This window comes from Empidonax traillii, unplaced genomic scaffold (assembly GCF_003031625.1).
Source record: "Empidonax traillii isolate 1590-97213 ecotype Southwest subspecies unplaced genomic scaffold, ASM303162v1 scaffold48:size2401408, whole genome shotgun sequence".
Lineage (NCBI taxonomy): Eukaryota > Metazoa > Chordata > Aves > Passeriformes > Tyrannidae > Empidonax > Empidonax traillii.
This window is the reverse complement of record NW_020955241.1, coordinates 733786-753354: the sequence shown is the minus strand read 5'-3', so window position 1 is coordinate 753354 and position 19569 is coordinate 733786. Positions and strand designations below refer to the sequence as shown.

Below are 19569 nucleotides of genomic sequence, written 5' to 3'. Positions count from 1 at the left end.
TCACTATTCCGCAGTTCAAAGGATTTATTGTACTTTTTTTTCCTCTTCAAGTCTCTGAAGGTAAAGAACGTGGTGGGAACAGAGATTTTGGGAATCAGCTGTTCTTTCATGTGCTACACAGAGCCCCAGAACAACAGACCTACCCGGCCTGGAGGTGAGCAGGTGTGAGAGGGATGGGATATATGTACCTGCTCTGCTGAAGAAACTCAGATTGTCACATCATTCCCAACACAACAAATACCGAAATACACATGCACACACATATATACATGCACACTATGTACTTACAATTATTTTTCAACTGTGTTTATATATCGATTTTTCACAGAATCATCACTGAATTACAAAATGGTTTGGGTTGGAAGTGAACCATGAAGGTCATGCAGTTCCAACCCCCTTGGTATGGGCAGGGACATCTGCAACTAGAACAGGTTGCTCAGAGCCCCAGTCAACCTGGCCTTGAACATATCCAGGGATGGGGCATCCACAGCTTCCCTGGGTAACCTGTTCCAGTGCCTCACCACCTTCATAGTAAAGGGTTTCTCCCTATATCTAATCTAAACCTATTCTCTTTCTATATGAACCCATACCCCCTTGTCCTGTCACTACATGCTCTGGTAAATAGTCCTGCCCCATGTTTCCTGCAAGTTCCCTTTCATAGATAAGTTCTTGTTTTTATAGGCAGATGCTTTAGATGTGATTAGATCTGTTTAGGTCGGTAGGTGTGAATACACCTACAGAATGAACACAGCGATGCACTTAAATGCCATCATGTCCTTACTCATGACCATAGAAAGCTGTTACGTCTCCGTCTCCGCATTACGTGCGGACTCTGTCCGTGTGCACACACGTGCACTGAGCTGCCAAGGTATCATTTCCCGGGCGTGCGGGCGACACCACGCACACATACAAAACATACGTGTGCAACACCTGCCCACGCACCCGCGGGTCCCTCCGGCCGCCCCTCCTCGCCGTCGCCGCCCCCGGCCCGCCCGGCCGGCGGGGCCGCTGCCGCAGCGCGGGGCGGAGCGGGACGCGGGACGCTGCCCGCCGGCCGCCGCCCCGCCGAGCCCCGCAGCGGCGGAGCCGCCAGGCGTGCAGGCGGCGCGGCGGGGCTGCGGCGGCCCTGCCCGGGCGAGCGGCCCCGCTCCCCGAACAAAGGGCCGGGCACGCTGCGGGCCGGCGCGGGCACGGCGGGGGCTGCGCGGGCGGGCTCCCAACCTCCGCTCCGCCCGCCCCGGGGGGAGGCGCCCGGCGAGGCGCGGGGCCCGGCCCGCCGGGAGCCGCTGGGGATTGGCTCGGCCGGGCGCGATCCGAAGGTGCTGGGGAAGCCATCTGCAGCGCAGGCGGCTTCGCCGCCGCTGTGCGGGGGGAGGGAGCGGGCTCTCCCGTGCGGGCGGCTGGGGGATTTTTTTTTTTTCTTCCTACCTTTTTTTTTTTCCTCCCCCCACCCCCCACCCCAGATCCTCCTTCCTTTTCACAGGATCATGGCCACGGCGGCGCGGCCGTGATGTCCGCGGGAGCAGCCCCGTTGCGGCAATGCTGCCCGCCGCAGCCCTAGCCAGGGGAGGCGTTTGAGGGGCGGCCGCACATCCTCCGGCACCGCGGCGGCACCGCCACCTCTCCGCCACCCGGACCGGCGGAGGGGGGGTTTCGTCGCCCGCCAGCAGCAAACCCGCCGAGCCGGGCTTTAAATTGATCATAACCTCAGTAGAGCCCCACCGGTGCACAGAGGCGGGAGGGAGCGCAGAGCCACGCACAACATGGCCACTCTGCTGCGGAAAATCGGTCTGATCCGGCTGCACAGCCGGGACACGGAGGACCCCAAGCACCACCACCACCACCGCAGCAGCAGCAGCCAGCAGGGCTCCTCGCTTCGCGGCAGGGGCAACCAGAAGAACAGCAGCAACAAGCCGCAGCCGCAGGGCCCCCCCGGAGGCGGCTGCAGTAGCAGCAGCAGCGAGGGCAGCCCCGGGGGCCACAAGAACAAGAAGGCGCCGGAGCCGGCCAAGCAGCCCCCGCAGCCGGCGCGCTCGGGAGTCGGCCGGGAGAAGCCGCGGGAGGTGGGCAGGGAGCCCGGCGCCGGCAAGGAGGCGGCGCAGCGGCCCGGCCCCGGCTCCGGCCCCGGTTGCGGGTCGGGGCCGGCAGCGCTGGTGCCCGCGGGCCGGCAGCAGCACTGCACGCAGGTGCGGACCCGGCGTCTGATGAAGGAGCTGCAGGACATCGCGCGGCTCAGCGACCGCTTCATCTCGGTGGAGCTGGTGGACGAGAGCCTCTTCGACTGGAACGTGAAGCTGCACCAGGTGGACAAGGACTCGGTGCTGTGGCAGGACATGAAGGAGACCAACACGGAGTACATTCTGCTCAACCTCACCTTCCCCGACAACTTCCCCTTCTCGCCGCCCTTCATGAGGGTGCTCAGCCCCCGCCTGGAGAACGGCTACGTCCTGGACGGCGGGGCCATCTGCATGGAGCTGCTCACCCCCCGCGGCTGGTCCAGCGCCTACACCGTGGAGGCCGTCATGAGGCAGTTCGCCGCCAGCCTGGTCAAGGGGCAGGTAGGGCTCCCTGCTCGGGGAGGAGCACAAGCATCCCCTTCTCGGGAAGCGGATCCGTGCAGGTGGGAAACCCAAAGGCGGCCAGCCCGCGGCTGACCTTGGCCAGGCCCGGGGTGACAGGTCTCCCTGAGGGCCTGGTGTCACCGGTGGGGCCGAGGCAGGGACACACATGTTCGGCTGCGGAGTCCCTTCTCGGGCAGGTGCAGCAGAGGTGCCGGGCGGCTTGGAGGGGCGAGGAGCGCATGCATCCATCGTGTCCTCCCGCCCGGCTTTTGTCCCTCTGCTTGGCTCTGCCGCCTGGGGCACACCAGGATATCATGCCCTCGAGGGGGGCACCTCCTTCGCCCCAAAGCAAAAGGGGCTCTCTCTCTCTCTCTCAGTGGGGTTTGGGATTGGAGCCTCCCGTCTCCTGCCCTTCACCAACTAGTCGGCCATACTCGCTGGTCTCTTGCGTGCAGTGCTGCCGCTGGCGGAGCTGGAGCTGCTGCCCCCAGGTCTTTGTCTGTGCTGTCCCGCATAGCATCCCTAGGGAAAGAAGGGGCGACCCGGGTTTGGGGCTTGGCACACCGGGCTGAACCGTGTGGCGGGGTCACACCGGGAATCTCTGCCTGAGCTACTGGCAAAAGTTGTGCCGGTTTCAAATCGTCCGGCCCGAAAGGAACAAGTAATTTCGGATATATACTGCAGCTGCAGCAGCTTGACGATTCCTGCCAGCTCTCCTCTTCAAAGGAGGTGATCGGTTCCCTCCGGCAGAGGATCTCGTCTGAGCTGAATAGATGCGTTTTACGTGTTTTTTTCTTTCTCTCCTGCAGAATACCTTTAGAAGAGAAGTATTTCATAAGCCTTTTTTGGTAAATGGGTAAACATTGTTGGTGAAGCTCGCAGGCAGTCCTTCTTTATGGTTATTGTACTGGGCAATGTACACATGGCTGTGACAGCGTGGTTTTCCTGTTTGTGAGTGCCCTTGAACTCAGGAGACATACACAGTCTTTCAGTAAATGATATTAAGTACCTTATTAAATTTTTATCTTTGCAAGTAGGTAGAAAAAGAGTAGATAATAACAACGTATTTTTCATTTGCTTGAAAGTGAGATTATTGCTGTTTCCTTCTATGGAACTGCTTACATGAGCAGAATTAAAGGCTTGGTTTATCTCAAGACAAAAATTATTTTGATTTTTCAACAGGCTTTTTTGTAAGTGGCTTTTCCTCCTTTTTCCATATTTAATTTGGGCCTACTGCTCTTTTTTTTAATCAGATAGTATTTTTCTCTGCAGTTCATTTGAAGAAGTCAAGTTTCCTAGGTCACCTTGGGATATAAAAACATTTACCAGAAAAAAAAAAAAAAAAGGAATTTTAATTAACACTGAGCTTGGTATATGTTGAAGTTCCGTAGCTACTCTTACTGCATCTTACTGTTAACCCATCTCTTTTTAGAGAGGCCATAGTTCTTGTTATTTTTAAGACTAATTTAGAAGGACAGTGCTAAATTCTCTCAGTTTTTTGAACAATTCAGCCTCTTTCTGCGGTGTTGAATGCTAAAGGGGTTAAATTAAGATTCACTGGGATCATAAAATGACTCAGTGAAGAGAAGTACTGAATTGTTTTATTAGTAATAAATTCTCAGCTATGTAATCTGACAATTTTCTTCCCTGAACCACTTAAGAGATTTTCAGAAAGTAGTAGCAGTTTTTGATAACAGAGGATGTTTATGTCTGCATCATTAATGAACACATTTAAAAAGCAAGGGTTTCAATAATGTTTTGCCAGGAGTTTACAAAGTCCATTATAACAAGAAAATGGGTGTGGGATAAAAAAAAGTCAGAAATAAATTGCTCACAGCAAATCAGTAGTTAACCAGATATAACATGCATGTTTCAGCCTTTCAGATTATTCATTCTAAGTGCAAAGGTTATTAGGCAACACTGTCAATAAATTTATTTTCTAGGTTAGAGAGGCGTCGCCTGTGATGGGTTGCTGGCCTGTCACCATAGCCGGTCACCGTAGCTGGGCTCCATGTCATGGGAGCCACGTTTCTGTAACTGCACTCCCCTCGTTATGTAATCCCCACTCCATTGCATAATAGGGCTCAAAATACGACTGGCGCTCCCCTATCCCCGTTTCATTTTACAGGTGATCTACTTTTGACCATTTAGTTTTTAAAAAGGAGAATAGAGCTGACAGAGTGTCAAGGGCCAAGGTGAGCATTCCCCAGCGCTGCGGGGCCAGGTTTGAGTGACTCCTGCCATGCCGTGGGCAGTCCTGGTGCCTGCAAGGAGCTGTTCCGAACAAATAGGGATGGCTGTCACCAGCCAAATTGTGTAATTTCTGTAAGCAGCCTGCACCCTGCAATAGCATGAAATATTCAAGATGCTTGCTGTTAATCAACAAGACTGGAAAGGTGAGGGCCGCTCTCCACCACCTGAGAACAACCCTGCTTGAGCAAATAGCAACAGCCGTGGGGCTGAGTGGGAGATTGGGCAGTGGCACTGCTGGTGGGTCAATGGGACCTTCCAGAGAAATGTCACTGGTTCGCAGCACCATGATTTAGCATGAAATCACTGTGAACACTCCAGTCTGTGACGCATCCAGAAGTGCGCCTCGCTGGCATAGGCGCCAGCGCAAGTGAGCAGGGCCGAATGTCTCGCCGGCACACCTTCCTCCTTCTGGTGATTCAAGTGATAAAACCAAGGTGCTTGATTTCATGAAATGTTTCTCATCAGTCTTGTTTTGCTGAGCTAACTGCGACACTGCCGTTCTCTGCTGGTTCTTCAGAGAGAAACACAGCACTTCTTGGTCTGTTATTAGAACTACTTGTAACTGTGAGGATGTATGACCTTCTGCTTCTTGACAAAATGATCAAAAAGCAGATAAAACTAGCATTGAAAATACATTTTCAGACTGTTAAGATTCTTGAAAAAATACTTGAAAATTCTTGAAAAATTCTTGGTTTCACAGAACTTTGAGCAGAGTAAAAGAGAAATTGACATAAGTTGTTCTGACATCTCATGGGATTTCACTCAGGTGTTGTGTCTGTAAGGAGACCTAAGCATGCAATAGAGAAATTAAGTTAGCATTTTCCAATACTTTACAGCATTGCCCTTGTATGTGGGGAGACATGAGTCCAGGTTCCCAAACCTGAGCATGTCTCCCAGGGACTGGATTTAAAGCAGAGTATCTGTTTATCTAGATTTCACCAAGAAGGAACCATATGCCTCAGGTGACCTTGCTTGAGAGATGTCCTGCCTTATGGGGTGCACACCCTTGGTTCCTGTAATGAATCTAGTATTGCATTTTTAGATTTTTTTGTCCATAAAGAGAAATGTTTAAAATGAGAGATTATTTTTCTTTGAATATAACAATTCAACCATCTGAAACTTAACTTTTCTTTTTCCCAGTTTTCAAGGAAAAAAATGTTAATTAACAAACAAGTTGGGGTTTGTTTGGTTGGTTGCTTCAGCTATTCAGCTGAGAAAATCAATTATTCACACAGCTCTAGTCAGTATCTTGAGGGGAATTCTCAGTACATCAAAGGCCGAAGACTGTTTATCTGTCTGGGATCCAGAATCTTATTTTAAAATACTTGGTGTTGTCCTTAACTCAACTGTAGCCTTGCTTTTAAAGGGGTGACTTTGTACTTGCTTCCTGAACAGTCAGCTGCTCGATGGCTCCTGTCATCACAGGCAAGAGCTTGGCCCTGCTGAACCAGCGATGCAGTTGCTTTGAGCTGCTGCGGAGCCAGGGTGCCAGCCAAGGAGGTGGGGCGATGCTAATGAAGTAATTTAAATACCAGTTGTTTGTTTTCCTGAGGGCAACTGTTCGACATGCCTGTCTAGGCAGAGCTTTCCATCTCTCGTCTGTCTGTCCATCTGGGCCATGGAAGTGGCCCATTGAGTGTTATTCCTTCTTAGCCCTTTAAAATGGTTTATTGATAATTTAAGAGAGACGTTTAAAAATTAGCCCGTCTTTCCACTTCTTCATAATGGTGTCATTGTTACAACAACATCGATAATTGAAGGAAGGAGGGGGGAACACAGGAGAGAATTGGAACAGCAGGAGGTTCATTGAGGCTCTCCTTGAGGGACACCTGAGAGCAGTGCCCATGTTTCAGGGAGGAGCTGTCTGTCTCCTTTGAAAACATGGTGGATGATGTGGTCCCAAAGGAAAAGGAGCAGAGTGTTTAAAAGTGGGGGAGGGTCTAACAGACGTATTACTTCTCACTGGAGAGGAATGATTTGATGCTGGTTTGGTGGAAGTTTAAAAGAGGACAAAGCTATGTATGCCAGTGTCCAAATAATGCATCAGGATTTTTTTTTCTTTTTTTGGGAGCAACAAACAGAGCTGTACCTGATGCTTTGGGGACTTTTGACTTAAGCTTGCAGTAGTGCTGACCAGTGCCTTGTCCTCTTTTTACGAGTCCCTTGTTCTCTCTGTGGAGGCTGGAGAGAGAACTGCCATCCAAAAGCAGCTGTCAGGTAACTGGTGACTCTGCAGTTTATGTCATGGAGGAAGGTCTTAGTTTTGAGGGAAGTACTCTCTTATTCTTCTCATGAACAGAAGGAGCATACAAATTTTGCCAGGATTCTTCCAGGGAATAGAAGGAGAATAAAAATTTTGCTAGGTCATACTAAAATAGAAACAAGGAACCCTTAGTTCTGAGTATTCTTGCTATTCTGGGCTTCTGTGTAATGATTTAAATAAAAATCAAAAGATAGTTTGTAGTTAAGCTTTAATTCTGTATCAGAAAAGTTTCTGAATTCAAATAAAAGTTGCTGGTGTCTAGTACTTTGATCCCTCACATTGTAGCATTAGAACTACCACAGTGGAATCATGTTCTTTTGCTTCAAATGGTATATGCCTTTTATTACTATTGAATGGATTTTTCTTTTCATTTTAAAGATACGAATATCCCAGCTGACTTATACCAGATTGAAACAGGAGAAATGGGCTTATTTTATGAAAAACAGCTACAGAAGGTAGCTGTTAATCGTAGTCTAAATTACTCCCTCTTCATCCTTTCAAACAAAAGTGTGTGCAAGCAGATAGCAGATGGGACTTGCACAGTGTCCAGGAGGTCAGCAGACTCCAGGTCTTTCAAATATGTATAGCAGAAATTAATTGCAAATCCATGGGTTTTCATACTCCAGATGCTGGGTTTGAGGACTGTAGCCATGAATAAATCAGCTAATCTCAAAAGCTGCAGAAATGTACAGAGAATACAGTGGCTTCTGAATTATTTGGAGCCATTGTATCCTATTAGGCCCTAGAAAATAAAACTGGTTTGCTTTTTGCTTTCAATTAGTTGCCCGAGCAAATGATGGTTATCATCAAGGGAAGAAATGTTGCTGTAGGTCCACAAGGTATACAAAGATGACAGAGGAGACAAAGACTGTGTTAGGGAGCTTGTTCCCCATTAAAAGATATAAATGCTGGGCCAAAGAGGTAACAGAATATTGTTTTGCTACAGAGGAAAAACAGATCTATTGGCTTTCTAGATGTCTCTTTTATTTCAGTTGAGAAACCTGGGGTTGTCAAGCTGAAATTTAACTGGGAGCATATATATTTGCTACATTAAATGCTGGGCCTGATGAACAGGCTGGAAAAAGTATTCTTCATGTGTACTCTGATATATTGCTGTTCTGACCGTCCACTATTATTATGCAAATATATTCTACTGAGAGGAACGAAGACACAGAGATTCCAACTCATTGAAATAAGAGGCTATTTTAATTCTTTTAAAAAGCAGGGGGGACGTAATCTCCATTTTCTTTCTTCAAAGCATAAAAATGAAAAATTTAAAATACTTTCAACTATCATCCCTAATGTTAAAATAGTTGTCAAATAAATTAAATCCCTAAATTGAAAAAAAAACCTACTTATTTTAAAACATGCTTTTATGGAGGGAGAAATACTTCTTCCTGGCAATACTTGGCTGGTCTCCTAAATAAGAATTTGAAAGAATTGCGGCTTTGGATTGTAAGAAAATTGCTCAAAAGAGCAAGGTTCTTCTTCCCTGAGTTGTATAAGAAGTGCTCATTTTCTTCTGTGGTAGCGTTCAGGCTGAGAGAACTGTATAGCATTGGGGTGTTTTGTCAGATACTGTGTTGAAAATTGTATTTTTTCAAGTGCAGAAAGCCCAGTCCTGAAGGGTGATATCCTGGAGGAGTAGCCTAAGTAACCCACTTTCTATTGTGAGGAAGATTTACTCTTCATTATACAGGCTAGCCTTGAAAATACGCAGCTTTCCTAGCATCTACACAATGCCCAGGGATTTCCATGCATGACTGGAGACTTCCAGATTGAAGATTTGTAACTCCACAGTAATTCAGCTCCTCATATCCTGGGAGTATCTTATTGCTAGGCATGATCTGAGGCACATCCCCATGTGGGCATCTGCTCTCACAAAGTGGGATGTTGGTTAAGTAACACAATATTGGCTATGTTTCTTTTTCCCATCTAAGCTCCTTTGGGCTGGTGAGAGTCAGTGAAGAGCTCTTCTTTTCCTTGACACATTCAGTCCTTCACATGCAGTTTCCAGTTTCCTCCTGTAAATGTCAAAAAAGGTAGCACTGATGTTCGGTGCAAAGGGAGATGGGAGGTGGAAGGATTGCTGGGTGCAATTCCTCTATGGTTAAACAGGGAGAACCTCAGAGGCTGAAGTAGTTATGCTGACTAAATGGCTCAAAATGTGTCTTAAATTCAAGGTGCTCAGGATCCAGTTGTTGCACTTGTAAATAGAATAGCAGGTTTCACTGTATTTTTTGAAAGCATAGGGGCTGGTCTGAGTTGTATTCCACTGGTCATTTCTGGAGGGTGCTGAACACTCCATGGTGTTGGTCTTTAACTCAAGTCTGCAAACAGCAGTAACTGAGTAGATCCTGGAAGTCACAGGACAATCTACAGAGGAAGTGGCACTGTTACCTAACCTGGCTGGCTGGTGAAACCAGCGCTGCACTAGGCATTGAAAGAGCATAAGCTAGGGAGAAGTGTGGGTGTGCTTTGATGAAGATGAATTTGCAGTCCCCATCAGTCTGCACAGAACGGGTAAGTGGGCACCACACTTCAGATGTTCAGGTGATTCCTCTTCTGAAACAGGATCAAGGTGCCAGTCTGATTTGCCCCGTTCTAGTTAAAGGTCGCACTGAGGAAAAATGCATGAGGCATGCCTCGTGTGGCAGATACGTGCCTGCGTCATACATGTGTGGAGTCTGCCCTTGGAACATGTCTTTCTTAATCTACTTCATGACTTTGTGTGTGTTGTTAAAATCGTTGATCCTCAGTGATTTAATCCTTTCCTGCACAGGCTCTCCAAAGCCCATGGAACTTCTGCAGTGACTCCCTTGGTAGAGTTACAAGTCAGTTACAACCCAAAACTGCATTCGAAGATGAGTGAAAATAAACCTGAGGAAGGAAGACATAAGCCTGCATTATGAAATGGCCCGGAGCTCAGATGCTTGTCACAGTCAGGCTTTATGAGCTGTGGAATGACTACATATTTCTCCTTTTTCTAGGTTTGTGTTACAAATGGTAACAAACCCTCAGCTGCAGTAAGAAGTGTAGGGCTTGTTTCCATAATACATGTCCATATAAAAACCCTAAAGCATCACAAAACAGAGGAAACTGATGCTATTAGTTTTACAAATTTTCTATGAATTTCTATAAATACAATTTTTTCTGTAAATTTGATTAGATTATTTCAATTAAAATATATCTAGGATTCTAAAAGTATTGGGGGGAGGAGGTTATTTCACAGTTAGAGCACTTGGTCTGAGAAGAGGTGATCTGAGTTAAGCTTCCAGGTTTTGCCACTAGCTTCAGGTGCAGCCATGGGCAAGTTATATAATTTCACTATATCCCTCTTTTCCATCTGTAAAGTACAGGTAACCCTCTTCCCAAAGGTCATTTGAGGATATGTACTTAAAGCACTCAGAAGTGGGGGCTCTTTGAATAGATGTCCATGTGCATCCGTATGAAACATACTGCATTCAAGAGATTGACACATTTGTATAAATAGCCAGGGAAAAGCACGTCAGCTTGTGACTCTGATCTTCCTAAATTTGAGTTTAACTTGATTAAATGTTCCCAGAGGCAACCTGCTTTTTACTACTGTTTTCTTCTTTTTTTGTTTTAGCGTTGTAAAACTTTGGGAAATGTGGAGATGTTGTCTGGACTGTGGTGCCTTTGTCTTTACAGCCTGTCAAAAAGGATGGTTTGCTTTGCTTTGGTTGGGTTTATAACTGTGGCTGTGTTTGACTTGGGCAACTTCAGGTTCGTGACAGGGAGGACTTGTGGACTTTTATATAAAGAGTTGCTGTCATGTTCCCAGACTTCTCACCTGGACTGGCTCTCAGGAACTCTTATGGTACATGATTCCACAGGATGGTAGTCCAGGGAGCTCAGCAAAAGATTCAGAGAGAAAACATGCCTCTGTCACCTAGACCAGCAGGTGCCCACATGGTGGCAGGGGACAGGGACTATTTTTTTTTGACAGAAGCCCACACCTTGTGAGACCTCAGACCACCTTCAGCTTGAGGAACCTTCTAAGAATGTAGCCAGCCACTCATATTTTCTTGTTCTTTCGCCAGCACAGAGTTTGTTCCACCCATAAAATACCAGAAGGGAGTTTTCTTAACCCATATCTCTACTGAAATCATGCTGCCAGCTCCGTGCTGACATAGGGAAAGGCGAGGAACAGCAGCACAGTGCTCTGTAGCTGTCAAACAGAGATTGGGGCTGTAAGCGTTTGTATCGATTAAGAGCTGTTGGCACCAGGCTGCACACAGACAAATGAGCATTAACAATTACTCAGCTGGAACTTGGATTTCTTTTTCCTGAACAAAGAACAGTTACACTCCCAGAAGGCGCAATTTATAGGATGCTTTAAAGCCAGAACTTGCTAAGTTTTCACTTCTTTGTATGGATTATTCTTAAAAGGAGAACAAAAAAAAGCATGGAAATACTGCTTCAGAAATTACACATCTGCAGGAAAACATCAATTCAATTGATTCAATTATGCTATGACATTAACAGTATTTGCCTGTATCAGTTTCTATACTGCTTTGTTTTAACTATAGCTAATAATTATATATAGTGCAATATAAATTGTGTGCAGTTTTTGAGACATGATTAACTGCTACATCAGTACATGAAGGAAAAAAATTATAAACCATGTAATTGGGGGGAGAGACTGTGTATATTGCGCTCTAACAGTGATGTTGTGACACATTGCAATCATTACACTGAGAGCATGACAGTAGCTCACTTCAGCATCGCTATACTTTTGAATGCTTCTCTCAAACCAGTGGAAATATTTTTCTCTGTAAACTTGTTTAAATATTCTAGGATAAGACTGGTTCAGGCTTAGGCTCTGGGTTCCTCTGTACCTTATCAGAAAAGACTTGAGTATGTTTGCATAGTATGTGGCTTTGAACAGTTGGGGCACAAAGCCATTAGTCACTGGCACATTATGGAACGTGTTACCTACACAAAACTCATTGCACGCTTCGGTACATGGGAAACCCACAGTTTTTGCATCATCCATTGAGAAGTCTGGTGCAACAGACTTGGAAAATGGGCATGTCCTTGTGGATCCTGTCCTTGGAGGGATCATCACAGATGCTGTGTGTGGCACAGTGACTTCCTGCAGTCTTTTGTGTAATTCCCTCACCCTTTGCTTGTTTTCTGTTGCTTGACTTTTACCTAGAGGTGGGTCAGTAGAGCCTGCTATAGAGATCTGCTAAGAGATGGAGGCAGAAAATGGAGACTGTATCTGTGCATCCTTAAGCTGGCTTACATGGTGGGCCAAGTTTAGCCCCATGTTCAGAAGGCAGGTATGATTTGCCCTTGGGAGACCAGCCTTGAGTTATCTGCATTGCCAGGATTATTGGAAGGTACGCAGGGCTGAGGAGTTTGTGTTAAGAGCTGTGCTAATAACGTGACAGCTTGCCTACTTCTGAGTCTCTTAGCTGTGCATTCGAAATGTATGCAGCTTTTTGTTAACTGGTCCAGGAAAAAAGGTCTGGAATTGCCTGAAGGGTTGCTGTGACATCTGAGAGACATGTAGCACAGGGGCTTACGTGGTTTCCGCAATAAGATCAGTCCTGTAAGGGCTGATGGCTGTGTACAATAAATCTCTGAAAATCTGGGACCTAGTATAACAGGGAGTGGCATCAGGAGAGGACTGAGCACAATCTCGAAGGGTTCAGGACCTGGCTGTGCAGTGCCACAGCTGACCTGTGTTGGCAGTTCAGCTCCAAGTGTCTGAGGTGGACTTAAAGACCACCATAGGTTCCTTCCAACCAGCACTTCTGTGATTGTATTATCCTGTGAAAGGCTGACTTCCATTACATAGTCCTGTCCTTCCAGGTAGAGCCAACAGGACACGCATGGAAGCACACCTGGTGCTGTGTCCTGTGCTAAAATTGTTGGGTTTTGGTCTGGGAGCTACTATCATCAATTTGACAAGAGAGTGAAATCCCTTTGTTGCTGCCAAAGAAATACTCCTGAGGCCGTCCATACTCTGGAAAGACCAGTAGAAATGTCAGGACTGTTTTTAATGACACATAGGCCAGACGTGGGCAAATACATGGTCGTAGTGGGATTACAGGGCTTGAGAGTTTCAGGTTTCATATTTGGTATATCTGTACAGGACTTAACTCTGTGTTTGGACCACTTTGTGACCTGGCGGTGTTGGGGAAGAATCATCAACATGGCATGTTGCTGATAATAGTACTGACAGACTTTAAAGAGCTAGTGGATGTTGAGTTGAATGTTTTTGCGGATGTGCTTCAGTGCCACATGGCATTCTGAAGGGGAGACGTGTTCATGAATGTGGAAAAATGTAGAGACTACTGCAGCATCACTTGGAAGTAGAAAAGCTCCCAGATTTGCCCACAGTGGTCCATATATGTTGATGTGTTGTGGTTTAACCCCAGCAGGCAGCCAAGTACGACACAGCCACTTGCTCACCCCATCCCCTACTTGGCCGTGCTCCCTCCCGGCTTCTTGTGCGCCTGCTCACTGGTTGAGCACAAGGCACTGAAAAGCCTTTGACTCAGCATCAACTAAAACATCAACTAAACATCAGTATATTACCAAATTTATTCTTATACTAAATCCAAACCACTGCTTCTGCTAGAAAGAAGATGAACTGTATTGCAACTGAAACCAGGACAGAGGGACAAATCATACGTGAGATTCACCTTGGGTCTTTTGCTGAACATGGCAGGAAGGAGCAGTTGGTCCCTCGGTATGACCAGGATCCTGAGAAGGCTGCCCGCAGCAGATTGTGTTCCAGGAGGTCTTTCTGCCCGATATTATCAGGGTTATAGACTAGATCCTTATCAGCTGTTTGTTCAAGCTCATTAGTTTGGGCAAAGCCTGGATGAGTGGCATGCGATTGCTCACCGTGCCACGCAGGCTGGGCGCAGTAGGAGCATGAGCGAGGGAGGAGGCTGAGCACAGCACACGTCCCCCTGCATTTCAGCATGGCTGCATAAACCAGTTGGATGCTGTGGCATTGCTTTCACCTTTCATATGTTTCTAGCTTGTTAAAATTATATCTTGATAAGTACACGAAGTCACAGCAGATGGCAAAATCTGAAATGTTCTCTCCAACTCTTTAATTAGGTTTTCAGTTATTCCTTTATGAAAGGCACTCTGCGAGTGCCTAAAGTATTGCAAGTATTTAAATAAGCTCCTGTTGCGACTTCTCAGAGCTGAAGTCGACATTGATATCTTTATGAAAGGCTTGAGTTTTCTCCGTTGTTTTTAACCTCTTGGGGAATGCTTTGATTTTGTTCAGATATTGGTTTGATATCTTTCCTTGATGTGGTGCTGGACACATCAAAACATTGGCCATGAAAATGATTTGTATTCCTTACCCTGGCAGTAGTGACGCATGAGGTTTGGGGATTGGTCAAAATGCAGTTGTGTGCAACAGAGCTGTGGCCAGCATTATATTTACATGCTGTATCTACCATTGTTATCGTGTTTGCAGAATGCAGCAGCTTGCAGGCTCCTGACCCGAATTAAAATGACTGCACGTTTAAGTAGCAGTCTGAAAATAAACTGTAATCAGAGCTGGTAACGGTGCCTGTTAAAATGTTTGACACTTTCTTTTGTAATTGCATCCAAAATGACATTTTTTACTTAAAGATTTTTGTGGGAATGGCAAAAAGTGAAAATTCAGTAAGAGACTAGATACCACCCGAGTATAGACTCAAAAGCATCTGAATTCTGTCAGCTGAAATTCCACACTTCTTTCTTTTTATCCCAGGTTTACTTGAGGCACCAAATAGGGAAACTTGCAGTCCAGGAGGTTAAATTTTATCCAAATTATAAACAGCTGGTAGGATATTGGTTAATAAGAGACAGTGCTAACCATGCCACCCATAGTTTCTGTATAAACGGAAATACATGGACTACAGCAGGGTAGAATTAGCTGCTCTTAGATGGTGTGGTTTACATACAACCTGCATATGGTACCAGAATGGAAGTGGGTTTAATGATCCGTTGCATTAACAACAAAAAAAGTATCAGAATAAACTCATGAAACAATGCTCATTTCTTCTGCCATGGCTCCAGTCACATTTTAGGTGATGTGATGATATTCTCCACATTATTGTAAGACCAGAGAATTCTTACTTTCCTGCTTTGAAAGCCGTATGTAGCTGGTGCCAAGCATGAGCAATAGCTGTTCACAATGCGAAGATCCCTTTTGCAGGTACAGCTTAATATTAATACTTTGTTAAAGCTGGGGAATATGCGGCTCATGCTGTCCTAGGTGCTGTGCACATCATTCAGAAAGGTATCAAAGCCTTAAATGATTAATAATGTGTAAAATACAGGAGACAGCAAATGGATCTGATCCAGAAATTTAGTAGAGGAAGTTTATATTTACTTTCAAAAGTATTTATTTTTTGAGATTTTGAGGACAGCGTTTCCTGTGCTGATTTAATCTTCTGTTGCACTTTGCTCTGTCTTTTCCTATGTTTCTCTAAGTGTGCTTCCAACAAAACCTCAGTTTAGGAGGAAAATACAAAATATGTTTTCTAACAACAAAAATACTCCTGCAGGATAATTATGATTGAAAATTATACATTATGCAATTATATATGATAATTATTCAATAAAATTTAAAAAATCTATTACTCAGTTTTATTTAATTATTCCACTTGTCACAACTAAAAATGAGCATTTTCTAACAAAATTTATGGTTGGGGTTAAATTGAGAACCATTCAGATCATCCTTATTTGGGACATATTAATTGCCAAATTAGTGTGGGGATGGAGAAGGTGTCTCGCTGTTTAGTCTATCAAAGGGTATTTAAAGAGAAATAAATTTCTAGTCTGTAAATGGGAGATAGGGAAAAAGGTGAGAAAAAGCATCGACAGGTAAAACAGCTATTTTTGTGAAAATTGAATAAGTTGACTGTGAAACAATTGAGGTGGGAATTAGAGGCTGTTCCTAATCTTTGGTTAAGGTAGGCTCTAAAAGAGAACTCAAACTGCACTGAAAAATGACTTGTTAAAACAAGAGTAGGAAACAGCCTTTTTCTCTCATGTGTCCATAGTTTTGTTATAATAGAAGCGGCACCGAACATAAAAGAGCCTCTGTAATATTGTGACAGCTTTCTGGAAAGAAAGAGTTTGTCCACAGTGCAGACTTATTTTACTCGTTTTAGTCTGTAAAAATAGCTTTGATGCTCCAAGGGGAGATTTTGTTTTTCTTTTTTCCTATTTTCCCCCTTTTTCCCTCCATATATCAGATTATTTTCTCAGTATTTGTTGCACGCAATTGCAAATGAAGAATTTTTGGTTTAAATTCCAATTTGACAGTAAAATCAGGGAGGCAAAAGATGCCTCCCTAATGCATCATTTTGAGCTAAAGAACAGAAAAAAATGAGAACATGCTAACTTGGTTCTTAATAGTTGTAACACTGCAACGTGATACCTGCTCATCAAATAGCATTCATTATTAAAAAAGCTTTCGGTGCAATCTGTCAAACAATTACTAAAATTATTAGACCAGTGAGTTTAATAAACTTCTATTTTGCGATAAATCCAGTAGGCATAGATACTTTAAAGGTATTTATTTAATTTTATTTATTTTAAGATATTTATTTTTGTAGAGCGGTATTAATCTGCAACTCTAATGCTTTCTTGTATCTCAGTTGGTAATTGTCATAGACCAATATGAAAAATAAGGTAAGCTGTTAATAACTCAGTAAAAGTCTCTCTTGCCAAACAGGGATTTGAAATTTTATACTGCTGTGCATTTAGAAGTAATATCTAATTGCAGAGTAATAAAAATGCAGTATATGTAAATGGGTATATTTTCATTTATTATCAAACTTGTCATGAAGGGGTAATAAACATATTAGAATTTTTGATGTAAGTTGGAAGCAAGTTGGTTTAAGGCACTTCCACTGTTCATTTCTCACGGGTCAGATTGGAGGGAAAAGAATGGAGTGTGTTTCGTGGGATGAATGTAATTTTTAGTGACAACTGTGCGTTGGCAGCGAGGGGTGAATACGGGCAGCCCTGAGATGCAGCCTCTGCCAAGGCACCAGTTCCGTGGTGTAGCGGTGCATGCCTCGCAGTCCCTGCCTGCACAGAAGCTCCCCCCGGCCGTGCAGGATGGGTGCGGGGGTCCTTGTGCCAAATACTTAATGGCAGAGGTCCCAGTGCAGCAGAGAGGGAGGCGAGCCCTGTGGCACAGCCGCCGCAGCCGCCGCTGGTTGCTGCATGCGGGGCAGCATGCCAGCACAGGGGCTCGCTGGGAAGCTGTTCTTTTTTTTTTTTTTTTTTTTTTTTTTTTCCCCTTCAGTGAGTACAATTTTTAATCATTTCTAATAATGCATTTGTCTGCTCGAGTTTGGGAACTCTGCTTTCTGGTACCCATAAGTGAATGCCTCTTGGCCTGATGCATTGAAAAGTTGAGCTGTGGTTTCCAGATGCGTGTGCACTTCTTTAATAAAGGTTTTCTTTTTTGTTTGGCGCAGGGCCGTATCTGCAGAAAAGCTGGCAAATCAAAAAAGTCATTCAGTCGAAAGGAAGCTGAAGCAACATTTAAGAGTTTGGTGAAGACCCATGAAAAATATGGGTGGGTCACCCCACCCGTCTCTGATGGCTGATGTTAGCAACCTGCACTTGACAAAAATGCTGAAAAAAAGTACTGTGACATCTCCTCAGTGCTGTACACCGCCCATCCTTTTCTACTTCAGCTTCAGTTACATACCATGAATGTCAAGGAGACATCTAAGTTATTTATGAACAGATGTGTTTACAGAGGGAGAGAAAAAAAAAAAAAAGCTGTGTAGGATTATGTTTCAAGACTGGAGAATGGTCATCATTGAAGTCACTTGAGCGGATGCTGAGATTGCGTCATTTGCCCCCATACAGCCCACATTGTCTTCAGCTTCTTTCCATGACAGCAGCACCAAACAGCAGTACTGGAAAGTCTATCCATTACTGCTCAGTTCATTTAAATGTAAATGAAACAGTTAATATTTAATAGGGAAGCAGTGCATTGCAGGTACATGTTTGCTGTGCTGTTTATCTTTGTCTCCTAGCAGGTCAACATAACTTGAAGATTTGTCTTTATGTGGAACTGTGGTCTGCTGTGACTAAATTTAGACCTCATTTGTGCTCTATATATGACCTTTAATTCATAAATGAAACCAGAATTAAAATGCTGAAAGGTCCTAGTGTTGAAAAATTATTAAGTGGAATCACCCAACCGGTTACAATGTGCTCTCTGTGCTGATATTGTGATGTGCTGTTCAGAAATAAACCAGTGCAGTTAGCTGAAGGTTAGGTGGTTTTTTAAAACACATCCACACCAGGGCTCGAAGGGGTTGGTTGGTGGTAGCAGAACAATTATTACCCTGCCAGTACCTTCTGCAGTAGCATGTGGCCTGTCAGTTCTTCAAAACAGCAAAACAAACAAACAGAAATGGACAAAGCAACCTTAAAATTTTATCTGTTGAATTTTGAAATGATATGCCAGTAACAGAGTAAAAATTTTCAAGTCAAATGGAACATGGTTTGTAAGATGATTTGCATGACTGGAATTTTTCTTTTTTATTTTCACTCAATAGACATTGTATGTACTTAGAGCCCAGTATCTGAGAAAACCCACTGATGTATATAAATGTCCTATTATTTAATCATTAAAATTTAAGTTTTCTGTTAAACAAATTGGAAAAAAAAAAAAAACCACAACTTTCTAAGGGACTCCATAAAAGCTGAAGGTAATGTTAAGAATGGTGTAGAAAAGTATTAAAAAATGTGGATTCCGAATGGAAAATCGTATTGGACACGTGCTGAATAAAATCACCAGTATCGTTTCTGTTGCCTCAGGAATTCAATCATTTTGGTCAGTTCTTGTCTTCAAGGTAATAGGTTTTCTGTTGTGAGATTCTAAGCAGCATATAGATGCATCTGTTGTGATACTTTAATTGAAAGTATCGATTGCAAGACTGATTTGGAGGAGAAGAGCAGGGTGTGTTTGGAAACACCTTCCATTGTATAGCAACCATAAGAACAAATCAAATTGGTTGATCAGTTTCTGTTTGTATTACAGCAACACTGGAGACTATACTCTAGAGAGTTTGGGGGTCTGGAGTTTGATTTAAAACTACACATGGCATAGAAGAACAAGAATCACAAAGGACAGTGGAGTTCAAGCACAAGTGAAGAAGCAGCAGAGCAGATATTCACACAGTACTAGTACAAAAACACTGCTCAGTTAACCTGCCAATGCTTTGTCAGCTAGATACAGAGAAAAATAATCAAAGCCTCCACCAAAACAAATATGGAGGTCAGAGCCACTGAGGTTTGTGGACATACCTGGTTTCTTGCACTTCAAATCTCCTGTCAGTAGTCTCTTCTCATTCTTCTTTGATCCTTTGGGGTGCCCACCTGCTGTGCTTTCACTCAGTTATAAAGGGAAGTTCTTTGTACCACAGATATACCCAGATCTTGCTGTTTATCTCACCCTTTTATACA

General features: G+C 44.4%; 1 protein-coding gene across 1 annotated transcript; it reads left to right on the top strand.

Annotated features, from left to right (window-relative positions):
- The first annotated feature begins 1062 nt into the window (after positions 1-1062).
- Positions 1063-18909, top strand: UBE2QL1 (ubiquitin conjugating enzyme E2 Q family like 1). Its single transcript, XM_027878953.1, has 2 exons — positions 1063-2558; positions 17562-18909. The coding sequence occupies exons 1-2, from the start codon at positions 1764-1766 to the stop codon at positions 17691-17693; spliced, it is 927 nt and encodes a 308-aa protein (XP_027734754.1). The 5' UTR covers positions 1063-1763; the 3' UTR covers positions 17694-18909.
- Positions 18910-19569: the final 660 nt, after the last annotated feature.